Consider the following 19,148-nt stretch of genomic DNA (forward strand, 5'->3'; position numbering starts at 1 on the left):
TGGAAATAAGGCAGCGGGAGGGCAATATTTCTCACAATGTCATTTTGGAGCGTTACTTAACAGACCCATCTAAGGATTATTTCATGGTCCAGGGGAAGATACCTTTGTTTGAGTCACTATTTACTGTTAACTAAAGGTCTTGCTGTTGTGAAATTACATGTTAACCTGCAGATTTTCGTAAGTGATTTCTGTGCATTAGAAAGGATAACCCCCAAAGTTATGGCTTTATGACCCTGTAGCCTGTTAACCAGCTTTGCTTCCGACCTAATTCTCTTATCCCCACATTCTCTCTCCAATGCCTATTTTCCTAATTCTGCCGATTACCATCCTGCTGGTTCCTCATTAATGAGGTGAGTAAATCGCGTGCCTTTTAAGATTTGTGTGCGAGTCATTTTTTGTTTAACTCTTTGGAAATTACACTTTGACTTCACGATCAGGAAAGGACTGTTAAGAAGCCTAATTAATATCCATAAGGAGAGTCGAGTGACTATGGCATCCATAAAACAAGAACAGGTCTAAGCTGCTCTGAAAAATGAGAAATCCAAAATGAGAAACGATCTTGGGAATTATCAAGATGCAGAGGAAAGGAACAATTCCAGACGGGGCAGTAACTGGAGGAAAGGACACCGTTAGTGATTCAGAAGACAAGTCAAGGAATTCTCTTCTAGTACAGAGGAAATCTTCGAGAGAAAGGGGAGAGAATGCAGAGAAGATAGAGTGGGGAAATATCCAGTTAATGGGAAATCCAGGAGGCTGCAGAGAAGAATGGGCAATAACCGAAGAAACAATAAAAGAAATTTTTTTCTTTTTTTTTTTTAATTTTTTTTTACTGTTTATTTATTTTTGAGACAGAGAGAGACAGAACATTAACGGGGGAGGGTCAGAGAGAGAGGGAGACACAGAATCAAAGCAGGCTCCAGGCTCTGAGCCATCAGCACAGAGCCCGACGTGGGGCTTGAACTCACAGACTTCAAGATCATGACTGGAGCCGAAATCGGACGCTCAACCGACTGAGCCACCCAGGAGCCCCTTTACTTTTTTGTTTTGTTTTTTAATTTTTTTAATGTGTATTTATTTTTGAGACAGAGAGAGAGAAAGAGAGTGCAGGGGAGGGGCAGAGAGAGAAGGAGACACAGAATCTGAAGCAGGTTCCAGGCTCCGAGCTGTCAGCACAGAGCCCGATGCGGGGCTGGAACTCATGAACCGTGAGATCATGACCTGAGCCGAAGTCAGACCCTCAACCCACTGACCACTCAGGCACCCCTAAAAGACATTTTTTTCTAACTGGAAGGAAAATACCAGTTCTAGAAGGCCCTGCAGGGAACAATCCTACACCTAGACTTGCCCTAGTGGACCATCCGAATTCTGAAGGTAAGGAGAATACCCTATAAGCTTCCGGCAGGGGAAAGCCGGGAAAAAGAAACAGACTTGAACTAGACTCACCTGCAATACTAGCTTGTGGATTTGCAGGACCACATGCAGGGCTCTGGGGAGAGAAATTAGGACTCCAGAACAGACAAAAACTGTCCTTCACACAGGAAGATCAAAGGAACCTGTTTGGACAGGCAAGACTGAAAAATGACGCTGTCCAAACACCTTGTCTTTCAGAAAAAAAACCTCCTTAAGCATTTTGGCCCTCCAGCCAGACCAAAATGAGGAGAATGAAGTTCTTGACAGAGGGGTGGCATGGTCCACGAGAATCCATATGAACCCCACAGAGCTTCCAGCAAGGCCTAAATAAGTGACAGGGTGGCTGTGACATTTGAATTCTGTTCTCAGGGAAGGGTGTTTAGACGATGCGTAACATTTTTTAAAACACTAGTGGGTGAATCATTTCATCTCAGAGCATCCCTGTGGCACCTAGCATATTCTTGGTGGCACTGACTTGCCATCTCGGCCATGGGCCTGCCCTCCCTCCCTGCCCCTTCTCAATGGCATCTCACACAGCCGCACGCAGGCATGCACGCTGACACACACACATACACAAATACACGCACTGTCACCTACACTGACACGCACACACAGGCCTCCAGCCTTCTCTCCTCCTCCTGTCTCTCCCGCTTCTCAGTTGTGCTCTATGACCCATTACTGGGCACGGTTAACACCTGTTTGTCCTTCAGCTCTTGTGTGTCGGCTCCTCAGGAAAGTCCTGAAGCCCCCAAGCCCCCAACACGGCTCAGAGGTGCTCTCAGAAAACCCCAACGCTCTTCCCGGGGGCCTTATCCCAGTGTGTGTGACAAGTGCACGGCTGTTGGATGCCTCTCCCCACACAGTCGTTGGGAAGGACAAGGCCTATTCCGTGTTTGCTGTCCTTCATGCCCCATACCTAGGATGGTGCTGGCACTTAGTAGGAGCTCATCCAACCCCTGGCCGCTGGGTGAATGCACGAATAGCCACCAGCCCGGTCTGACCCAAGAAAGCAGGAGCAAGGCCCAAAGTGGAGTCCAAGATGCTCCAAGTGGGCTAAGTTGTAACCTGGCTTCTCTCTGACCACGGCCTGTGTCCTGACAGAAGCAACCATGCTTTGGAGTCACGTATTTCCCGAGTCTGTGCTCTGTCTCTGAGTTGCTGAGCGATCTCGGGTAAGAAAAATAATAGCTAACACTGATCGGGCGCTCATTTTGCGGTCGCTGTAATTATTGTCTCTCCTTCGCAGATGGGGAAACTGAGGCTTAGAGAGGTTAAGTAGCCTTCTCAAGGTCATACGGTTAGCGTTAAAACAGACCCAGTACCAGCTGACGATGCCGAGGACATACAACTTACCAGAGAGGGGAGGAAGGAGTGTCTGTCTGTCCAGGCCATTCGGCAAAGGGCCATCATTCCTCCCACCCCAGGGGTCCGGGAAGGCCCTACACGATGCGGCATCATTACTGTCACCCAGAAGCGCCACAGAATATTTCAATTATGTCTGGTGTGCACCGGAGGCGAAGAGCTGTCTGAGGTACGCCACCTACCCTGCCATGACAATGAAGAAATCCAGTCGGTTCCATGTGTCCCCAAGGTAGCACTTCTTGCCAAAAATGCCCAGGGCCACCATTTTCAGCACCATCTCCATGGCAAAGAACACGAAGATGAAGTCATCAAAGACCTGCAGGGGCAGGAGGAAGGCAAGAGGCAAGGGACAGGATGAGGCTGTGGAGCAGGACCACAGGGCTGGAGCCACAGTATGAGGCGGGGACCCAGGCACGGACACGAGAGGCCTGGAAAGCGACCTGGACCCGTCTCCTCTTGGGCAGGCAGAGAACCTCAGAGGTCCTGGCCCAATGGGGTCGTTTCACACATGAGGCCACAAAGGCCCAGAGAGGGGAGTAGACTTGCCCAAGGTCACGCAGCCCACTCTTTTTTCCCTAAAGTCAGGCACACTGACAAGGGACCCAGAGGAGGGCAGGGCAAAGGGCTCCCCCTAATAATAACTGCCAACCACCGGGCTAGACAGCTGACTGTCACTCTCGTTTCTAATTCTCACAGCAACCCCACAGAGAGCCCCATTTTACAGATGAGGAAACCGACTCCGGGAGGTTCAGCGACTTGCCCCAGGTCACGCGGAAGGTAAGGGGCAGAACCAGAACTGACATTCAGATCTATCTGACTCCAAAGCCCACGGGGAAGGAGGTTTCTCAAAACAGACTTGACACCTTCCTCCAGGAAGGTTTCAGCGCTCCTTCCTCTGTTCAGAAAGGAGCCCCCAAATGTGTCCCTCAGCATGGGCTCAGGTGAGTATATATTTCCTGAGGACACGGTCTGGGTAGGATTCCTCTTGCCAGGATCAATGAGGGCCGTAGTCAATTCACTTCAACAAATGAGCCCACTCACCGTGCGCTGGGACGTAGGCTGGGAGTCACTAAGGGGTCCTTAGTGAACTCACCACCTGGTTGGGAAGTTGGCCTGAGGCTCATCCCTTGTAACCCCTTGTAACCCCACCCAGGGGCCTGAGGCTGCACGAGGAGCCTGTCACCCACTCAGACCCAAGGTCCACCCCAGAGATTCTGATTCTGCAGATTTCGGATGGGCCAGGTCTGGATTCTTAACAAGTGCCCCAAGGCATTCTGAGACCCTGGGCTTCTCTGGAACTGCTGAGTCCTGTGGAAACACAGGAGGAACTCCTCCCAGGAGGAATCTGGCTTTCCCAGGGAGAGGCCATGGGATGATGATTACAAATGATGACAGATGGGCAGACCCATCTGTAAAATGGGTATAACCCTAACACCCTGCACTACAGGTAGACAAGTTCCGAATAGAGTCATGGCAGGTACCAAAGATAAGGCCCCCACCTGGGACCTCGGAGATGAAAACAGGGGAGCCACTGGAGGCCGGCTCCTGATGGCCACTGAGAGAGAGTTATGGAACTTGGCCTTTATCCCAAGAGCACTGGGGAGCAATGTGTCGGGGTCACTTGTGCTCTACTGGCATGGGACAGTATGGTCAGTCTGGGGTGGGGAAGAGCAGGAGAAGGCTTGGGGAGGCACCTAGACGGGGGAAGATGGGAGCCTAGACTAGGGCAGAGGCTCCAAAACGTAGAGTAGGGGACGGAGGGGACGGAGGGGACCGAGGGGAAAGAGGATCAAGGGGCATGGGTAAGACCAGTTGGGAGTGATGAAGAAAACAGCCAGTTAAGCCAGGGCAGGCCACTGAGCATGACAGACAGGGTGGGGTATGGCGGGTGGGCGGGGCATGGCAGGGAAGGGGCGGGGTGTGTGGGCGGGGCATGGCTGGCAGGGGCGGGGCCGCGTGGGGGGGGGCGGGGCAGAGCAAGCCAGGCAGGGCTGGCCGGCCTCACCTGTAGGATCTTGCAGCGGTCCGACAGGCAGTCCATGTCGTCGCAGGGCTGGTACATGCCAAGTGTCACGCAGTTCAGCAGGATCACCAGCATGCTGACACATTCAAACCATGTACACACCGAGTCAAGGAAAAAACGGTCGGCAAGACTGTAGCCACGGGAAGGCTGAATGCACCCTGGAACTTAATACCCCCACCCACCACAAACGCTGGCATACACCCCATTCCCCCTCCAGATGCCTCCTCTGAGTGGGTCAATGCCCACTTTTTTAAAGACCTCGGAGACCAAAGACCGGTCTGCATACCTCACAACAGACACGGCTGCTGGTGCCAGACCCATCAAAGAACTCAACCCCTACCAACCCTACTGCTTGAGAGACCCCTCCCCGACTTCCTTGCCCCAGCCTGAGCGTCCCCCTCAGGACCAGGAAAGGAGAAGTCCACAAGGGCCCAGCTGGCAGGCCATCTCTGGATTATCCCTGCCTCTCCACCTCTAACCACCTCTCTCTGACTGTCATTGCCTCCTTCCTGTGACCACCTCTCCCCTCCCCTGACCTATGGTTCCTCCACGTCTACCACTAGCCCTGGAACTGGAGGGGCCAAAGGGCCTGTCCAGTGTGGCTGAGATGGGCCGGACACCCCTGTCCTCTCCTCTTCCAGGGGCGGGGTTAGAACTCATCACCAGTTTCTGGAATATCTGAGCGTTGGTCCTCCCCAGCCTCTGCACTGAGGAGGGTGGAGCTCAGCCTTCACAGGCAGGCCGGGGGCAGAAACTCTGCAGCCACCAGCTTTGGGCAGGGCCCCCAGAGTCGTTTTGTGGGCATGCTTGCTATCTTCATTCATAGCTGGAACCTCCATTCCAAGGGGACAGGGGTCTTGCATTCATTCATACCTCTAACAGTGACGGGCATCTAGGTGGAGCTCCGTTGCACGAATAAGTTAAATCTCTGTGGGCCCTGCCAGCTCTGACATCCAGCGATTCTGGAGTGTCTCCGAACGAAAACCCTGGCCCCTTGCTCTAAGCTGGATGTAGCCACACTGGCCAGACCCCACCCAGCGGGGGCGAACACCTCTTGCCTGATGGGAGCCGACCTGGTTTCCCTGGCAACGGCCTCCCTCTCATCCCCGGGTCTCGCTCACCCTGGGATGCCGCCTGCCTTCCCACCTCCCCTTCAGACCCTCCTCGCCCAGCCCTGCTCCTTCCTCCCCCACCCCCCACCCCGCTGCCACTCTCCCGCCACAGCCTGTAATTAATTGCAGTCACTGCTAGGGCCCCCTTCTAGCCTGAGCCCTGCTCCAGCAGCAGGTTCATCATTAATTAACTTTTTTGAAGTTCAAGCGTTCTAATTACCAGTGAACATCCCTCATCCTCCCGGTTTTTTTCTTCCCCTTTTCTGCCATGCTTTCTCTCCTTCCAGCTGCCTCCTCTGCTCCCTCTGCGCTCCCTGCCAGCTTCCAGTTCAAAGTGCACTTAGCAGGTATCTCCCGGAAGCCTGGAGCCCACCCCCCCCCCCACCTCTTCCTCATCAGGGCCCTGAGCGACGGAGGTCAGCAGGCCCATTTTCCAGAGGAGGAAAATGAGGCTCGGAGAAACTAGGGGCCTTGCCTCCGGGAAGTACCAGAGCTGAGACTCACACCAGGCCTGCTGGACTCCAAAGCCACTGATCTCCTCTGGGACTCCGGGCCTGTCCGGGCCTGGGACTTCTCCTCCCTCCCCTGAGGCCTCGGACCACGCCCACTGTCTCTCACCTGGGCCCTGACTCAGCCTCCCCGGTAGCCTCCAGCTGTGGCCTCTGCCCCTCCAATCTGCCCCACGCAAATCACCAGGCCAGCGCGGTGTGCCCAGCGCCATCAGAGAGCTTTGAGCGTCACCTCGTTTAATTCTCTGAGCGCTATCGCCAGGCCCGCCGACAAGACGAGGAAGCGGAGCAGAGGAGGGGAACGTGATTTGCCCAAGGTCACCAGCTGGAAGGAGAGCTGAGAGACAAAACCCGAGAGTGCTTTGCTTTGCCTCCAAGCCATTTTGCCACTGCCGGGTTAATCTGCCTGAAACACGGCTCTGATTACGCCTTTCCCTATTCAAAACCCTCCGTGGCTCCGTCATCGTCCTCAGCCTGACATCCAAGGCTGCCTACACTGTGAACTCAGTGAATTCCGCCTTTCTCTCCTATTGGCCTCGGCATGCGCTGAACTTCTTGCTGTCCCCAGGCATACCCTTTGCATCCACCTCCTACTGTCTCTACCAGGTCAAACTCCTACTCATCCTTCACAGCCCCGTCCATTTGTCCCTTCTTCTCGAAACTTCCCTTGAAGCACCCTTCCCCATTCACAAGGTGGTGGCTCGGTCTCCTCTCCGGAAGTGCTCCCTGTCCCCCTGGTCTAGCTTGTACCGCGGTAACGAACTTGGCAGTAACCATAACTACCGTGTGCCAAGTCCCTAGGGACATGGCCCTGACTGTCAACACAGCTCACCGGGGTGGGGGGCAGATGGGGAAACGGGCCAGTAAGCAGCCCGAGTGACCTGACTCAGTGGTGCCCAGAGCCCCTGTGTGGGGGTGCTTCTGCTGTTACCCACTGTACTGAGTCGCTCGGTGAGGCAGATGGAGTGGCTTTCACCTCTAGATGGCTCAGCTTCAGACATTCAGAGGTGGACAGTCTCAGCCCTGCCCCCGAGGCACTCGGGGAAATCCCAGATGGCAGAGTCTGGGTTCTTTCCAGGAGCCCGGGAGGCTTAGAAGTCGGGCCAGAGCTGGCACTGGTGCCCACGGTTGTGACATGCTCCCCACTGGCTCAGGGATCAAAGGCACCAGCCCTCCTTGAAGCGGAACCAGACCGTGCAGCGTGGGGAAGGAGATTGTCAGAGGGAGTCAAGGTCTCCAGGCTACCTGGCCCAATGCCTGATGTTTCCACCATTGGCCACAAGCAGTGGGGAGCTCTGAGAGCGCATGACTCTGGGGTTCTGGGACAGAGGCCCCAAGAGGGTGGTGAGGATTTCTAGGTAATAAGGCAGGCCAGGACTTGAGTGCTGGCTCCACAAGGGCAGGGAGTCTTCGATGGCTCCCACTGCCTCGCCACAGCAAACTCAAAGCCGCCTGCCTGGCACCTGAGATCGTGCAGTGGGGACCCTGTCACCTTGTCTGCTTCATTGCCCAGACCGTCACTCCTGTCAGGGTAACCTCTGTCACAGAACAACTCCACCGAGGCCCTCAAAAAGCAACTAATCCAATCCCCCATCGTGCAGACAGGAAACAGAGAGACAAAGAGCCATCCTAGCAACCCAGCGAGCAGGAGCAGAAGGGACCCTCAGACAACAGATTCCCCACCCATGGGGGTCCCTGAGCCATGGCTGGATTTCAGACAAACGTCAAAACCCCGTGTTTCCCCAAATGTCCAGGCTCTGCCCGTGTGGCACCTGCTCAGCACAGATCCCGGATGGGCAGCCAAGGGCACCTTTGAGGACCAGGGAGGGGGGAACAGACCAGCGGCGACCCAACCGAGTTTCCCTGGCAGACGAAACCTTCCCAGACACCCACCCAGAAAACACAGGGTCCTTGGGGGCTGTAGAACCACCCCACCACCACCCCAGCCCCAGCATGAGACTCAGCCCCACCTCCAGCCAGCCCCCACTTTGTGGCCTGGCTCCCATCCTGTTCCCCCTGCTCTGCTGACCGTGCCTCCCAGGGTCCTCGGAGCCCCGGGCCTAACAGCCCAGCAGTGAAGTGATGAGCATATACCGAGCATCCGCTGTGTGCCAGGCCCCGGGTTAGCAGCAGTGATGATGGTAAAAACGGCAAACGTTTCCCAAGTGCTCTGGAGTGTTTGTTTGCCAAGGAGCTTTCCAATCAAACAGCACGTACTATCTCATTTAAACCCTACAGCAAGCACACGAGGCAGGGAGCCCAGATGCCGCGGAATGCAGAGCCTGTGTAGCTGTGGACCTGGGACCAGAGCTTGTCATGTGCTGTGCAGCAGGGAAAGCCCGCTTTGCCCGCCTCTCCGGTAACGGGTCCCAGGGGCTGCCATTCTTTGGCTTTGCGGGGAGAAAAGCCACCTCACCAGCAGAGGACTGAAATCCCCAGCTGATGTTCTGTGCTATTTAGTATCCGTCCCCTCGGGTAGAGAACAAGAGAACTATCAGAGCCCTTCGGACCCGTGTTGGCCTCCCAAGTGCTGAATCTTCACTAACAACCTTTCAAGAAGAATCAAAGCCTGGGTGGCTCATTCGGTTGAGGGTCCGACTTCAGCTCAGGTCGTGATCTCACACGCTTCGTGGGTTCGAGCCCCGCGTCGGGCTCTGTGCTGACAGCTCAGAGCCTGGAACTGCTTCGGATTCTGCCTCTCCCTCTGTCTCTGCCCCTCCCCGCCCCCTCCCAAAACTAAACATTAAAAAAATAAAAAAGAATTAAAAAAAAAAAAAAAAAAAAAAAGAATCAATGGGTTTAGACCTAGCAATGCAGGGTTGTCCCAGACCCACAGCAAAGTTCCCTAAAACCGGCAGGTATCGCTGCTTTCCACATTTTACAGATAAGGAAACCGAAGCACTGAGGGTCACACAGCTGTTATGGCAGGATTTGAATCTGCCCCCTGCTGACTACTAACCCCGCCCCCCATGTTCTCAGCTCCGTGTTCTGCTGCCCCCAGGCACAGAGCCTGGAACACGAGAGACCCTCGACTGGCATGGGCCCAGTGGAATATTTGCTTTTTTCCTTCTTGCCTTCATTGTCTCCTCTGGTCTGGGTCTGGGTCATGGAGTCAGGAAGGATGACATGCCACCCTTGCGTGGCTGGGAAGGATGACTATCCCACCAGGAGGAGCTAATGGGGTGGGGGATGCTGGCAAGGGGAAGCTGATGGTCTCAAGGCCCCCCCTTGTCAGTAAGAAATCAAGCGGGACCAGAGTCGTAACTCCACCCAACGGCTGTCTTGAAAACTGGAGGGACAGTGTCGCTGGGGAAGCCACCGGGCCGGGGGCCTCCTCGAACCTGCCACTTCCCAGAGAGAAGAGGGACCGGATGGAGGGGCAGCGCTTGATGCCCCAGCAGGCCCCTCTGGGCGGCCTCTTCTCCGGGAGCCAGAGCCAGAGGCCAGCACGGTTACCATGGTGACCATCACCCTCCATCCTGGAGGCCCGGATGACAGTCACGGTTTCTGTAATTCGGAGGGTTCTGGGAGGGTGGGTGGGGGCAGGAGTGCCGGGTTTGGCTGAGCCAGCCAAATTTGTTTTTATTTTTGTCAAATCTATAATCTGATCCATTTCCCAGGGTGCACCTCAGTTGTCTAAATAAATCAAGTGGAGGAAGAAGCTGGAAGCTGCATCCCCCCTCGGCCAGAGAGGCCGGGAAGACGGGCCAGGCCCCTAGGCAGGGGGCCCTTCCCCTACGGGTCTTCAATGAGTCCAAGGACAGAGGCTCAGGACTCTGGTCTCCAAAGGCTGGGGCCTGAGGTTCCAGATCCTGGATCCCAGCTTCTACAAGGCTGGGTCCACAAGCACCCATGCAGCACCTGTTGTATACGTGGCCTGTGCATCAGTGCCCTGAGATGAACGAGGCTTACTCCCACCCTGGATGTACCTAGAGCACATCCCTGTTCTGGAAGCCAGCTGCGATGTGTGGCCACCATTCTGAATGTCAAGCATGCAGTAGACCCTTGGGCTTTGAAGAGGACATCCATTCCCTACTTCGTTAATTTATTCATTGGGCGTGTCTTTATGAGCAAAATCCTCTGGAAAGCTGCTTGGCCTCTAGTAAAGCAAAACGGAGGCCCACGTTAGGGTCCAGGAGTGCCGCTCCTGGGTGGATACCCTGGAGTAATTCTGACAGAAGTCCACAAAAACCAGAATGCTCATAGCTGTGTGATTCACGATGGCCCCAACCTGGGAACGACCCAGGTGTCCCTCACCAGGAGAATGAGTCAGGCAGCCCCCGGGGGACATGCGGCCATGTGTAGAGACATTTTTGATTGTCACGATATGGGGAGACAGGACACTGGCATCTAACGGGTAGAGACCAGGGATGCTGCTGAACGTCCTAGAATGCACGGGACGGCCCCGCCACAAAGAATTATCCAGCCCCACCTGTGAACAGTGCCAAGGCTGAGAAACGCCCGTGGCACATCCATTCGATGGGATACTCCCCAGCAACGAAAAAGGGCAAGCTTACTGATACACACGACGGCAGAGACGGAGCTCACGGGCATAATGCCGGGTAACAGCTGGACATCCGAGAGCAAAGAGTATGTGAATCCGATTTTACAAAGTGAAAAATCAGGCAGAGCTAACCCTGCAGTGAGGGAGGTCAGAGCAGCGGTGACTTCAGGCGAGCACCTGTTGGGGGTGGGGGACAAGGGAGCTCCCAGGGCTCTCTCCATCTTTAGGAGATGTTCTTGTTGGCCCGAGTGCGGTCACAGTAGTGTATTTATATGGAAAAATGCCTTGAGCTGCACAAGACAGTTTGTGAGCTCTACTGTATGTATGTCTTACCTCAATAAAAGGGCCAACAAAAAAATTATGAAGGGCAACTGGGACAAGGGAAACTCAAACGCAACGATTAAAACCACACAAGCACCTGCTGGGGTGGCCACTGTCCCAGACCCCAGCTCCCCCCCACCACGGGAAACGTCACCACAGCCCTGCAAGGGAGGGTGTGACAGGTTTGCCGAGACCCAGGCCGCAGCTAGTGAGGGATTTGAATTTCACACCATCCTGTCTTCTGTTTGTTTAAGGATTCGTTCCTCCCCTGCCCACTGCAGCCTCGGGATACAGGCACGGCAGACATTATTACACCCATTTTACAGACGCAAAAATGAAGGTCCAGATACTTGCCCAAGGTGATATGGTGTTTGAGGTGGAACAGAAAACTGCTCCTTAAAGTGGACAGACCTGGTCCTAGGCCTAGGCCTCTCTGCTTACATGCCTCCAGCAGTGGGGAGCTCCCCATGTGACACACTGCCCTGCCTGGGCTGATTGATTCTGCTTATACGCTTCCGGGTCTCAGTGGGCTGAGAACTCCTGCGGGGTGAGATGAGGTCCACGTCTTAGAGGCCCCATAATTGGAGAACCTATTGAATTTGGCCAACATTTCTGATTCCCAGATGCCCAGCAAGCCTCGGTGCCCGGTGTAGACAGCCGGAGTGGGGGAGGTGAGGAAACAGGGGCTGCTAGCTTGGAAGAAAACCCCAGGGCGGATAGTCCATGGGATAGAAACTCCAGCCAAGGAGGCTTCAGCCACTGCCGAAGAAAAGGGGAGGGCAGGGCAAGGCCCTGGGGACCAGAGCCCCACTGTCTGTGGGCTGACCCAGCCTCAAGATCCCACCCACAAAGGAGGTGTGCCTTCGGGGAAGCCTCCTGGAGTCCTAGGCAGGGGGAACAGATGCCTCCCCCAAGCCCTCACGATGTCCTGAATGTCCCCCACTTATATCAGCTATGGAACTGAGTGTGGTCTGTTCTGGCTTCTTCTCACCACCAACCAGGCTGTGCTCTCCAAAGGGCAGAGGGTATCGATCCCTCTCTGTGCCCAGAGCCCTACCTGGAGCAGCTGCTTGGGGCACCTGCAGCCTCAGAAAAGAGTGAGGTCGCCATCACTTGGAGGCATCGAGGAGTCTAAGGAGGCATTTCTGTGCTGCAGGGATTTGTAGCCTCCCTTCCCACCCTGGACTCCCCCTTCTCCTTTCTAACATCCATCACTCACTATGCCATTATTCGGCACCCCCTCGCTGAGACCCCCTCTGTTGGCCCACAGTGGTCTGGGAACCCCAAATGAAGAAGATGTCATCCCTGCCCTCCAGAAACCACAGACACTTGGCGGGGACACAGACAGAGGGTGAGGGCTGGACAGAGGGTGATGACACTCTCCCTCGGCCTCCTGGGGACCAGTCCTCCGCCACACGTCTCCCCTGCCTGCCAGCGACCACACACACACACACACTCACGTATGCACTCCCACGGAGCCCCGCAGCCCTTCCAGCACCTGCACACGCTGACACGCGTGCACACCCTCCTCCTCGCCCATCTGGCCCGCAGCCCTGGGCACACCCGACGTGCTCTCCTGCAAACACAGCTCTCAGCTTCTCCGTACCCCCTGGGGAAGTTCATGAGGCCCTTCTCAGGATAATGTTTTTAATGCTTACGTTTTTTTAATGCCCAGAATTAGAAAGGAAGGAAGCCAGTTATGTTAAAAGAGTTGTCAACACATTTAAAAAAAAAAAAAAAACCAAACAAACTCAGGAGGAAGGAGAACCACTCGAGATTCATTATCAACACAATGAAGAGTCAGGGCCAGTGGCAGGTTTGATACTGTGACGGTAAAGCAGTGATGAAGTCCACAAGCATCACAATGTGACAGGGAGACATCAGCGATTGCTACTAGTGAGCCACTAGTAGCCAGTGATTACTGCCAGTAATCACACCATGCTTTGTTACCTCTGTTCATAATAGAAAGGCTCCATTTCGGTCTGACATCAGTGAAAACAAACGTGCAACTTGACCCCATCCAGGTTCAAGATCCCCAGGGGCGCCTGGATGTCTCCATCGGGGAAGCGTCAACTCTTTTATTTCGGCTCAGGTCATGATCCCAAGGTCATGGGATCAAGCCCTCAGTCAGGCTCCGAGCTAAGCGCAGAGTCTGCTTAAGATTCTCTCTCTCTCTCTCTCTCTCTCTCTCTCTCTCTCTCTCTCTCTCTCTCTCTCTCTCCCCTTGTGCCCCTCTCTCCACCTCGTTCTCTCTCTCCACCCCCACCTCTTTCCTAAAATAAAAAAAAGAGAAGAAAAGAACCCCCAGGCTAAGATCTTGTTCTAGAAACTCTCTCCCCCTCGGGCCCTGGAGACACCTGGGCCTTCTCCTACTTCATGGGCTCCGACCCTCAAATGTTGGCCTTTCTCAGGCTCCCCACCCTCTGGTCTCCCCTCTCCTCTCCTTGATCCCACACCCACTCGCAAGGCCTCAACTCTGGTGGTCAGCAAGCTGACCAGGTCTGCAATCTGTCCCAGCCCCAGGCTCACTCCATCCTGACCAACAGACCTCCCAGACATGCCCTAGGTTGTCTCTAGGAACCTCAAATCCATCATAATGGGGTAGGTCATATTCTCCCAGACTGCCAAGTTCTCTGCACTTCCCTCCCCCAATGAATGATGTCCCCCAGCCACCACCAGTGCTGGAAGCTGTCCAGATGAGGACCCTCCAGAGGCTCCCTCCCGCTCATCCCATTGTCCCTCTCAGAGACCTGTCCATTTCCCCACCTAAATCTCTCCCCTCCACCCACAAATCTGCACCCCCACTGCCCCAGGCATGCTGCACTCCCCACTCCTCACTCTGAGCAGTCTCTTCCTTCAGCCTTGCCTTTTCTGCAAAGCCTCTACACGCAGCCAGTGGGTTCCTCCAAAACCAAAAGCCCTCCACGGCTCCCCACGGCCTTCCAGAGAGTTTCCAAACTCCTTGGCTTGGCATCCAAGGCCCATTGTCTAAGTGCTCTTGGCCGGCCTCCTCTCTGTCCACACAACCTCCACCTCCAACCTTGCTTGCTAGGATGCGCTTCATTGAAAGCTTTGCTGCACATCTACTATGGGCAGGGCTGAGGGCCAAGGCCTAAAGAAGAGGCAGGCACTAATGGATCATGGAGCCTGTCCTCAAGTTACTCACAGCCTAGGAGAAGGTGAGGAGAATAAGTCAGATACAAAAGGCCTTACACATGGTATAAGAAGAGGGCTTGACTGGGCGTTGAGCAGGTAACAGGTGGATGAGAGACTGGGGGAAGTGTGTTGATCAATAAGTATCCGCCAAAGAAGGGAATGGGTCAGTGAGTAAATGGGCTGATAGATGGACAGACAGGAGCATGGGGTGGGGCCGTTGGGTCAGTGGATGATTGAATGGGTAGATGGTTGTGAAGGTGACAGGGGTGGGGGGGTGAGTGCATGAATGTAGAGGTTAAGGAAGGTGGATGGGTCAATGGGCAGATGAATGGATGAAGAGATGGAAAGATGGATGGATGGATGGATGGATGGATGGATGGATGGATGGGTAGATGGATGGATGCATGGAGTAAAGAACGATGAGTGGGGACAAGGACAGGTGGGTGTATGGGAGGCGGTTGGAAATGGTACACTCTAGTAAATGGCAGCTCCAGGATTCGACCCCAAGTTTACATGACCACAGGAAACCCTTCAGGTTGGCACTCAGCACTGTCCTCTCTTCCTCCTTCAGAGATTCCCTCTCTCACTCTACACCCCCTTCCCTGCTGTGCCCACACTTTCAGAGCTCCCCAAGTCCCCAGGGACCACCTGGGCCAGGGTTTCTCAGCCTGGGCACTACTGACGTTTAGGACCTGATCGTTCTTTGTCGTGGGCAACTATCCTGTGTGTCGTAAGTTTTTGCCCACTAGAAACCAGTAGCACACCCTCCCCAAGTTGTGACAGCCCCAAAGGCCTCCAGACATTGCCAAATGTCCTCCGGGGGCAAAATCATCCCTGAAAATCACCGATACAGCCTAACCTCCCCCACACCACTATTTGATGGATGAGGAAACTGAGACCCAGACAGAAGGAGTGACCTGCCTGAGGTCACGAAGCTCGCACTCGGCAGACCCCAGACTGGACCTCGGGGGACAGTCAATCCTCAGTCATCTCCTCACTTGACACAGAGGTGCAGGTGAGAGCCTCCCCACCACCCCAGCTCTCTGGGAGAAGCCAGGTGCAGACCTTGAACACCCTGCTGTCCGCACCTCTACCCGCCGCCCCCACCCCACCCCCGGCCCCTCCCATAGCGCTCCAAGCCCTCCCATTCCCATATAGCACCTCACAGTCAGCCACGCCTCCTCCTCCTGCTTTCTCATATAGAAAGAAACTGCCATCCAGAGAGGTCGAGCTGTTTGCTCAGCATCACCAGCAGTAAGCACCAGCGTCAGGATCTGCACTTGGGGAGAGAAGAGGGAGACCAGAGCACAGCTCCACAGGGCAGACGGGGCCAGAAAGGTGGAAGGCAGCCCCACAGGAGAGCCAGAGAGAGACTGGCGGAAAGACATTCCGGCTGATTAAAAAGACGGATCGATTTCTCTCGGAGAGAAACAAACGGGGCCATTTGTCTCCCGACAGGACAGTCGGAGGGAGGTGGCAGGTCAAAGCTGGCTCCTGACACAGACACCCAGGCAAGATGGACGAATACAAATCCAATCATGTTTTAAATGCCCCAGGAGGGGGCTGACACTTCATTAGCCAACCAGCCCTCTTTCTAATTCTCCTGCTCGCTATCAATTACGACTAGCCTTGCAGTCAGGTCTCACAGGGCTGCACACGCCCTGGGCTCCGGCCCAAGCCCCACGGGGCCACTGCCGCCCTGGACAAGCACTCCACCTCTCTGGGCCCCCCTGACAAATGGGCCTCTCTAGAGCCGCTTGAGCTGCCGGGGAAGAGGAAATGCTCCCCGCACACGGGTGGTCCTTAGTGAACGCCAGTGCCCTCCCGGGGCAGTGTCTCCCTGTGCCCTCCAGATCCGGACCCCAAATGTCCTTCGATGCTCAGCTCTCACTCCTGCCCTCACCCGGTGCACATGCCATGCTGTTAACAAAACATCCAGGGTGACCCCCAGCTCAGCTCGGGCATCTGACTGGGCGCTTTTCTCAGCTGGGATGCCACCCCCACGCCCTCCACCTCTCACCCATCAAAGACTCTCTCGCCCTGGCTTGGGGGTCTCCTCCTTCATCAAACAGCTCCTGCGGCACCCCAGGCAGGCCCGACTGGCCACTCCATCCTCCTCCCGGTGGCCACGGCCCCCCTGAGGGTCCCTCTGCCCAGCCTTTATCCCGCTTTGCATCACAGGGGTATGATTCCGGTCACTGTTCTTTATACTCTTCTCTCTGCTGGAACACTATCCCTCAACTGTTCTTCGGGAAAACTCCTACTCACGCAGCAAGACCCGGGCCAAATGCCCCCTCCTCCAGGCAGGCTTCACCAAGGCCCCCCAGGACGGATCGCGGGCAGCTTCCTCACCTGCAGCTTTGGTTGCACAGAAATCGCCACGTGATGGTACCAGAGTCCAGCCCACCCTGCTGACCAACCGAGAGCACCACATCCAGTCTGGCCACCAGGAGCGACCCTAGGGCACAGCTTGATGTTGACTTTTGCATCTGAGAAAAGCCAACCCTCTCTATACCAGATGGAGAGCAACGGGCCATTTCCCAGATATGTGTTGCTCCTTCCAGCAACAGGGGCCACCCGCCCGGGCATTCCCATTAGCCCGGGGCTGGAGGAGGAGGGGATACCCTCCCATAAAGAACCCCTTCCCCAGCCATAAGCCGGCCAGGCAGGTGCAGCATTGGCCTCAGAGTCTAGAGTGCTGGGCTCCAGTCTGCCCTGGCTTTCTGATTACTCAACGTGTGCCCTTGGGCAAGTCAGCCTCCCTTTTTTCTTGGGCCTCAGTCTCCCCAGCTGTAGAATGGGGCTAGCAAACTCCTGGCCCTGCCACCTCACAGGAGGTGCTGAGAGAACCTGAGAGGCCATGGCGGGGCGGGACAGTACCGTATGAACTAGAAGGTGAGGCACAAGCCCATCAGTGCCAGGCTCACGGTGGGCAAGATGGAGGAGACAAAGCAAGCCACAAACCATCCCCCTGAGGCGGGAAGGAAAGTTGTAGCACAAAGAAGGACTGATAAAAAGCTGGAGGGTCAGGTCACCTGGGCGGCTCAGTCGGTTAAGAGTCCAGCTTCGGCTCAGGTCATGATCTCATAGTTCCTGAGTTCGAGCCCCGCATCGGGCTCTGTGCAGACGGCTCAGAGCCTGGAGCCTGCTTCGGATTCTGGGTCTCCCTCTCTCTCTGCCCCTCCCCCACTCATGCTGGGTCTCTCTCTCAAAAATAAACATTAAAAGAAAAAAAAAAGAGCTGGAGGGTCAAGAGAGGAAGAAGCTGGGGATCCAGGAACACTTCCCGCAGGTGGTGCCCAGGAAGCTGGGCCTGGGGGACTGGTGGGATTTGTGGCCACGGAGGCATGGAGAGGGCATCTCAGGGGGCAGACCCAGCATAAGCAAAGGCAGGGAGGCAGGGGGTGTCAGGGAACATCAGCACTTGTGTGGGGCTCCAGAACAGAAAGCACGAAGGGAAGCAGCAGAAAGGTAGCTGGAGGACAGCCCAGGTGGACCGTGCAAGGACTCAAATCCAGGCTAAGTGAGACTGTTCTGGGGGTGATCGGGAGCCATGGAAGGTTCTTGAGCGAGGAAGGAATGAGTAAACAAATAAAAGGAGGCAGGGAGGGAGGGAGACAACAGCCCTCCCTGGGCACGCAGCTCTCTACGGATGAAAAACCCCTTCCACACAAGGGAGCCCCAGGAGCCCCTGAAGAGAAGCTGAGGTAGTGGGGAGAGACCGGGTCCAGGGCAGAGCTGATCGCCCATGGTTGCACAACTCCCGGCCGGTGCTCTCTTTGCCGTGCAGGGGAGGGGAGGGAGGGCCTGCCACCTTGTCAGTGGGGCAGGAGGGGTGAGATCCCAGCAGCCATCTGTTTAGACAGAAGGAGATGGAAAAACTCAACCCCAGAGGTTCCCAACAGCCCAGCCATAGGGAAAGGGGTCAGGACAGAAGAGATGGAGGTTAGATTACGGGAGGACTTCCTGATAGTTTAAAACCTTCAGAAGTTTCCTCCAGGCCTTTATCCAGTGGCCAGAGGCCCTATCTAGTGCAGCAGGAGGGAGAGGTAGACAAGGCATAGCAGGGCGATGGGGGGGATGTCTTCCTGCAGGTGACACCCCCTCTTCTCCTCCACCACATTTGGGGCTCCCCAGGCTTTCTCTTCCTCCCACTGTCCAGCCTTCAGGCCCTCCCACCCGCAGGAGCCAGCACGTCCCATCACTGACAGCCTCTCTCCCTGGCAGCCCGGCCCATAGGTTTCTCAGGTCGTCAAAGACTTGGGGCCCAGGTGCCACCGCCTGCAGGACCCTTGTCCTGAGCCACCCCAGATGGCTCCCCACAGCTACCCCACTGGCCGCAGTGTGCTCACAGCTGCCGCTGGGCACTTAATGCTGTAGGAGCCCAGCCAGTGCTTGTCCTGAATTCCCACCGGACCCCCTGACATTCCCAGCCGGGGGCTGCCGCAGCCTCAGGTCACAGATGAGCGAACAAAGGCTCCGAAAAGGCAAAGGCCTCTTGGCCAGGAAGCCAAGAGCTGCTCTTCCTTCACACTCACACAAGCCACCGTCCCTGGGGTCACCTGAGCCCTCTCCCGACACCAACCCCAAGGCCGGTCTCTCCCCGCCAGCACCCTGGGCCACCGTCATTCCTCATGGCCACCCCACAGGTGCCCGCTCTGGACGGGCTCCCGACTGACATCTCTCCCGGGGAGCCAGAGGCACCTTCCCCTGCCCAAAACGGTCATAGCTGTCCTCTGTGCACGCCTGGT

At 55.6% G+C, this 19,148-nt stretch overlaps 1 protein-coding gene across 2 annotated transcripts in view; it reads right to left on the bottom strand.

Annotated features, from left to right (window-relative positions):
• The window catches only part of CACNA1I (calcium voltage-gated channel subunit alpha1 I), a 115,821-nt gene that overhangs the window by 80,268 nt on the left and 16,405 nt on the right, over window positions 1-19,148 (bottom strand). Inside the window, exons 3-4 of one of the 2 annotated variants that reach the window (XM_058741228.1) lie at window positions 4,778-4,889; window positions 2,955-3,088 (exon numbers count right to left, since the gene is read on the bottom strand). In XM_058741228.1, the coding sequence (XP_058597211.1) occupies window positions 2,955-3,088; window positions 4,778-4,889 (246 nt within the window). Of the gene's footprint in view, window positions 1-2,954; window positions 3,089-4,777; window positions 4,890-19,148 lie in introns of those variants that run through there. The other variant, XM_058741223.1, reaches the window with a different exon arrangement.

This window comes from Neofelis nebulosa, chromosome 8 (genome assembly GCF_028018385.1).
Source record: "Neofelis nebulosa isolate mNeoNeb1 chromosome 8, mNeoNeb1.pri, whole genome shotgun sequence".
In the NCBI taxonomy this organism is placed as follows: domain Eukaryota; kingdom Metazoa; phylum Chordata; class Mammalia; order Carnivora; family Felidae; genus Neofelis; species Neofelis nebulosa.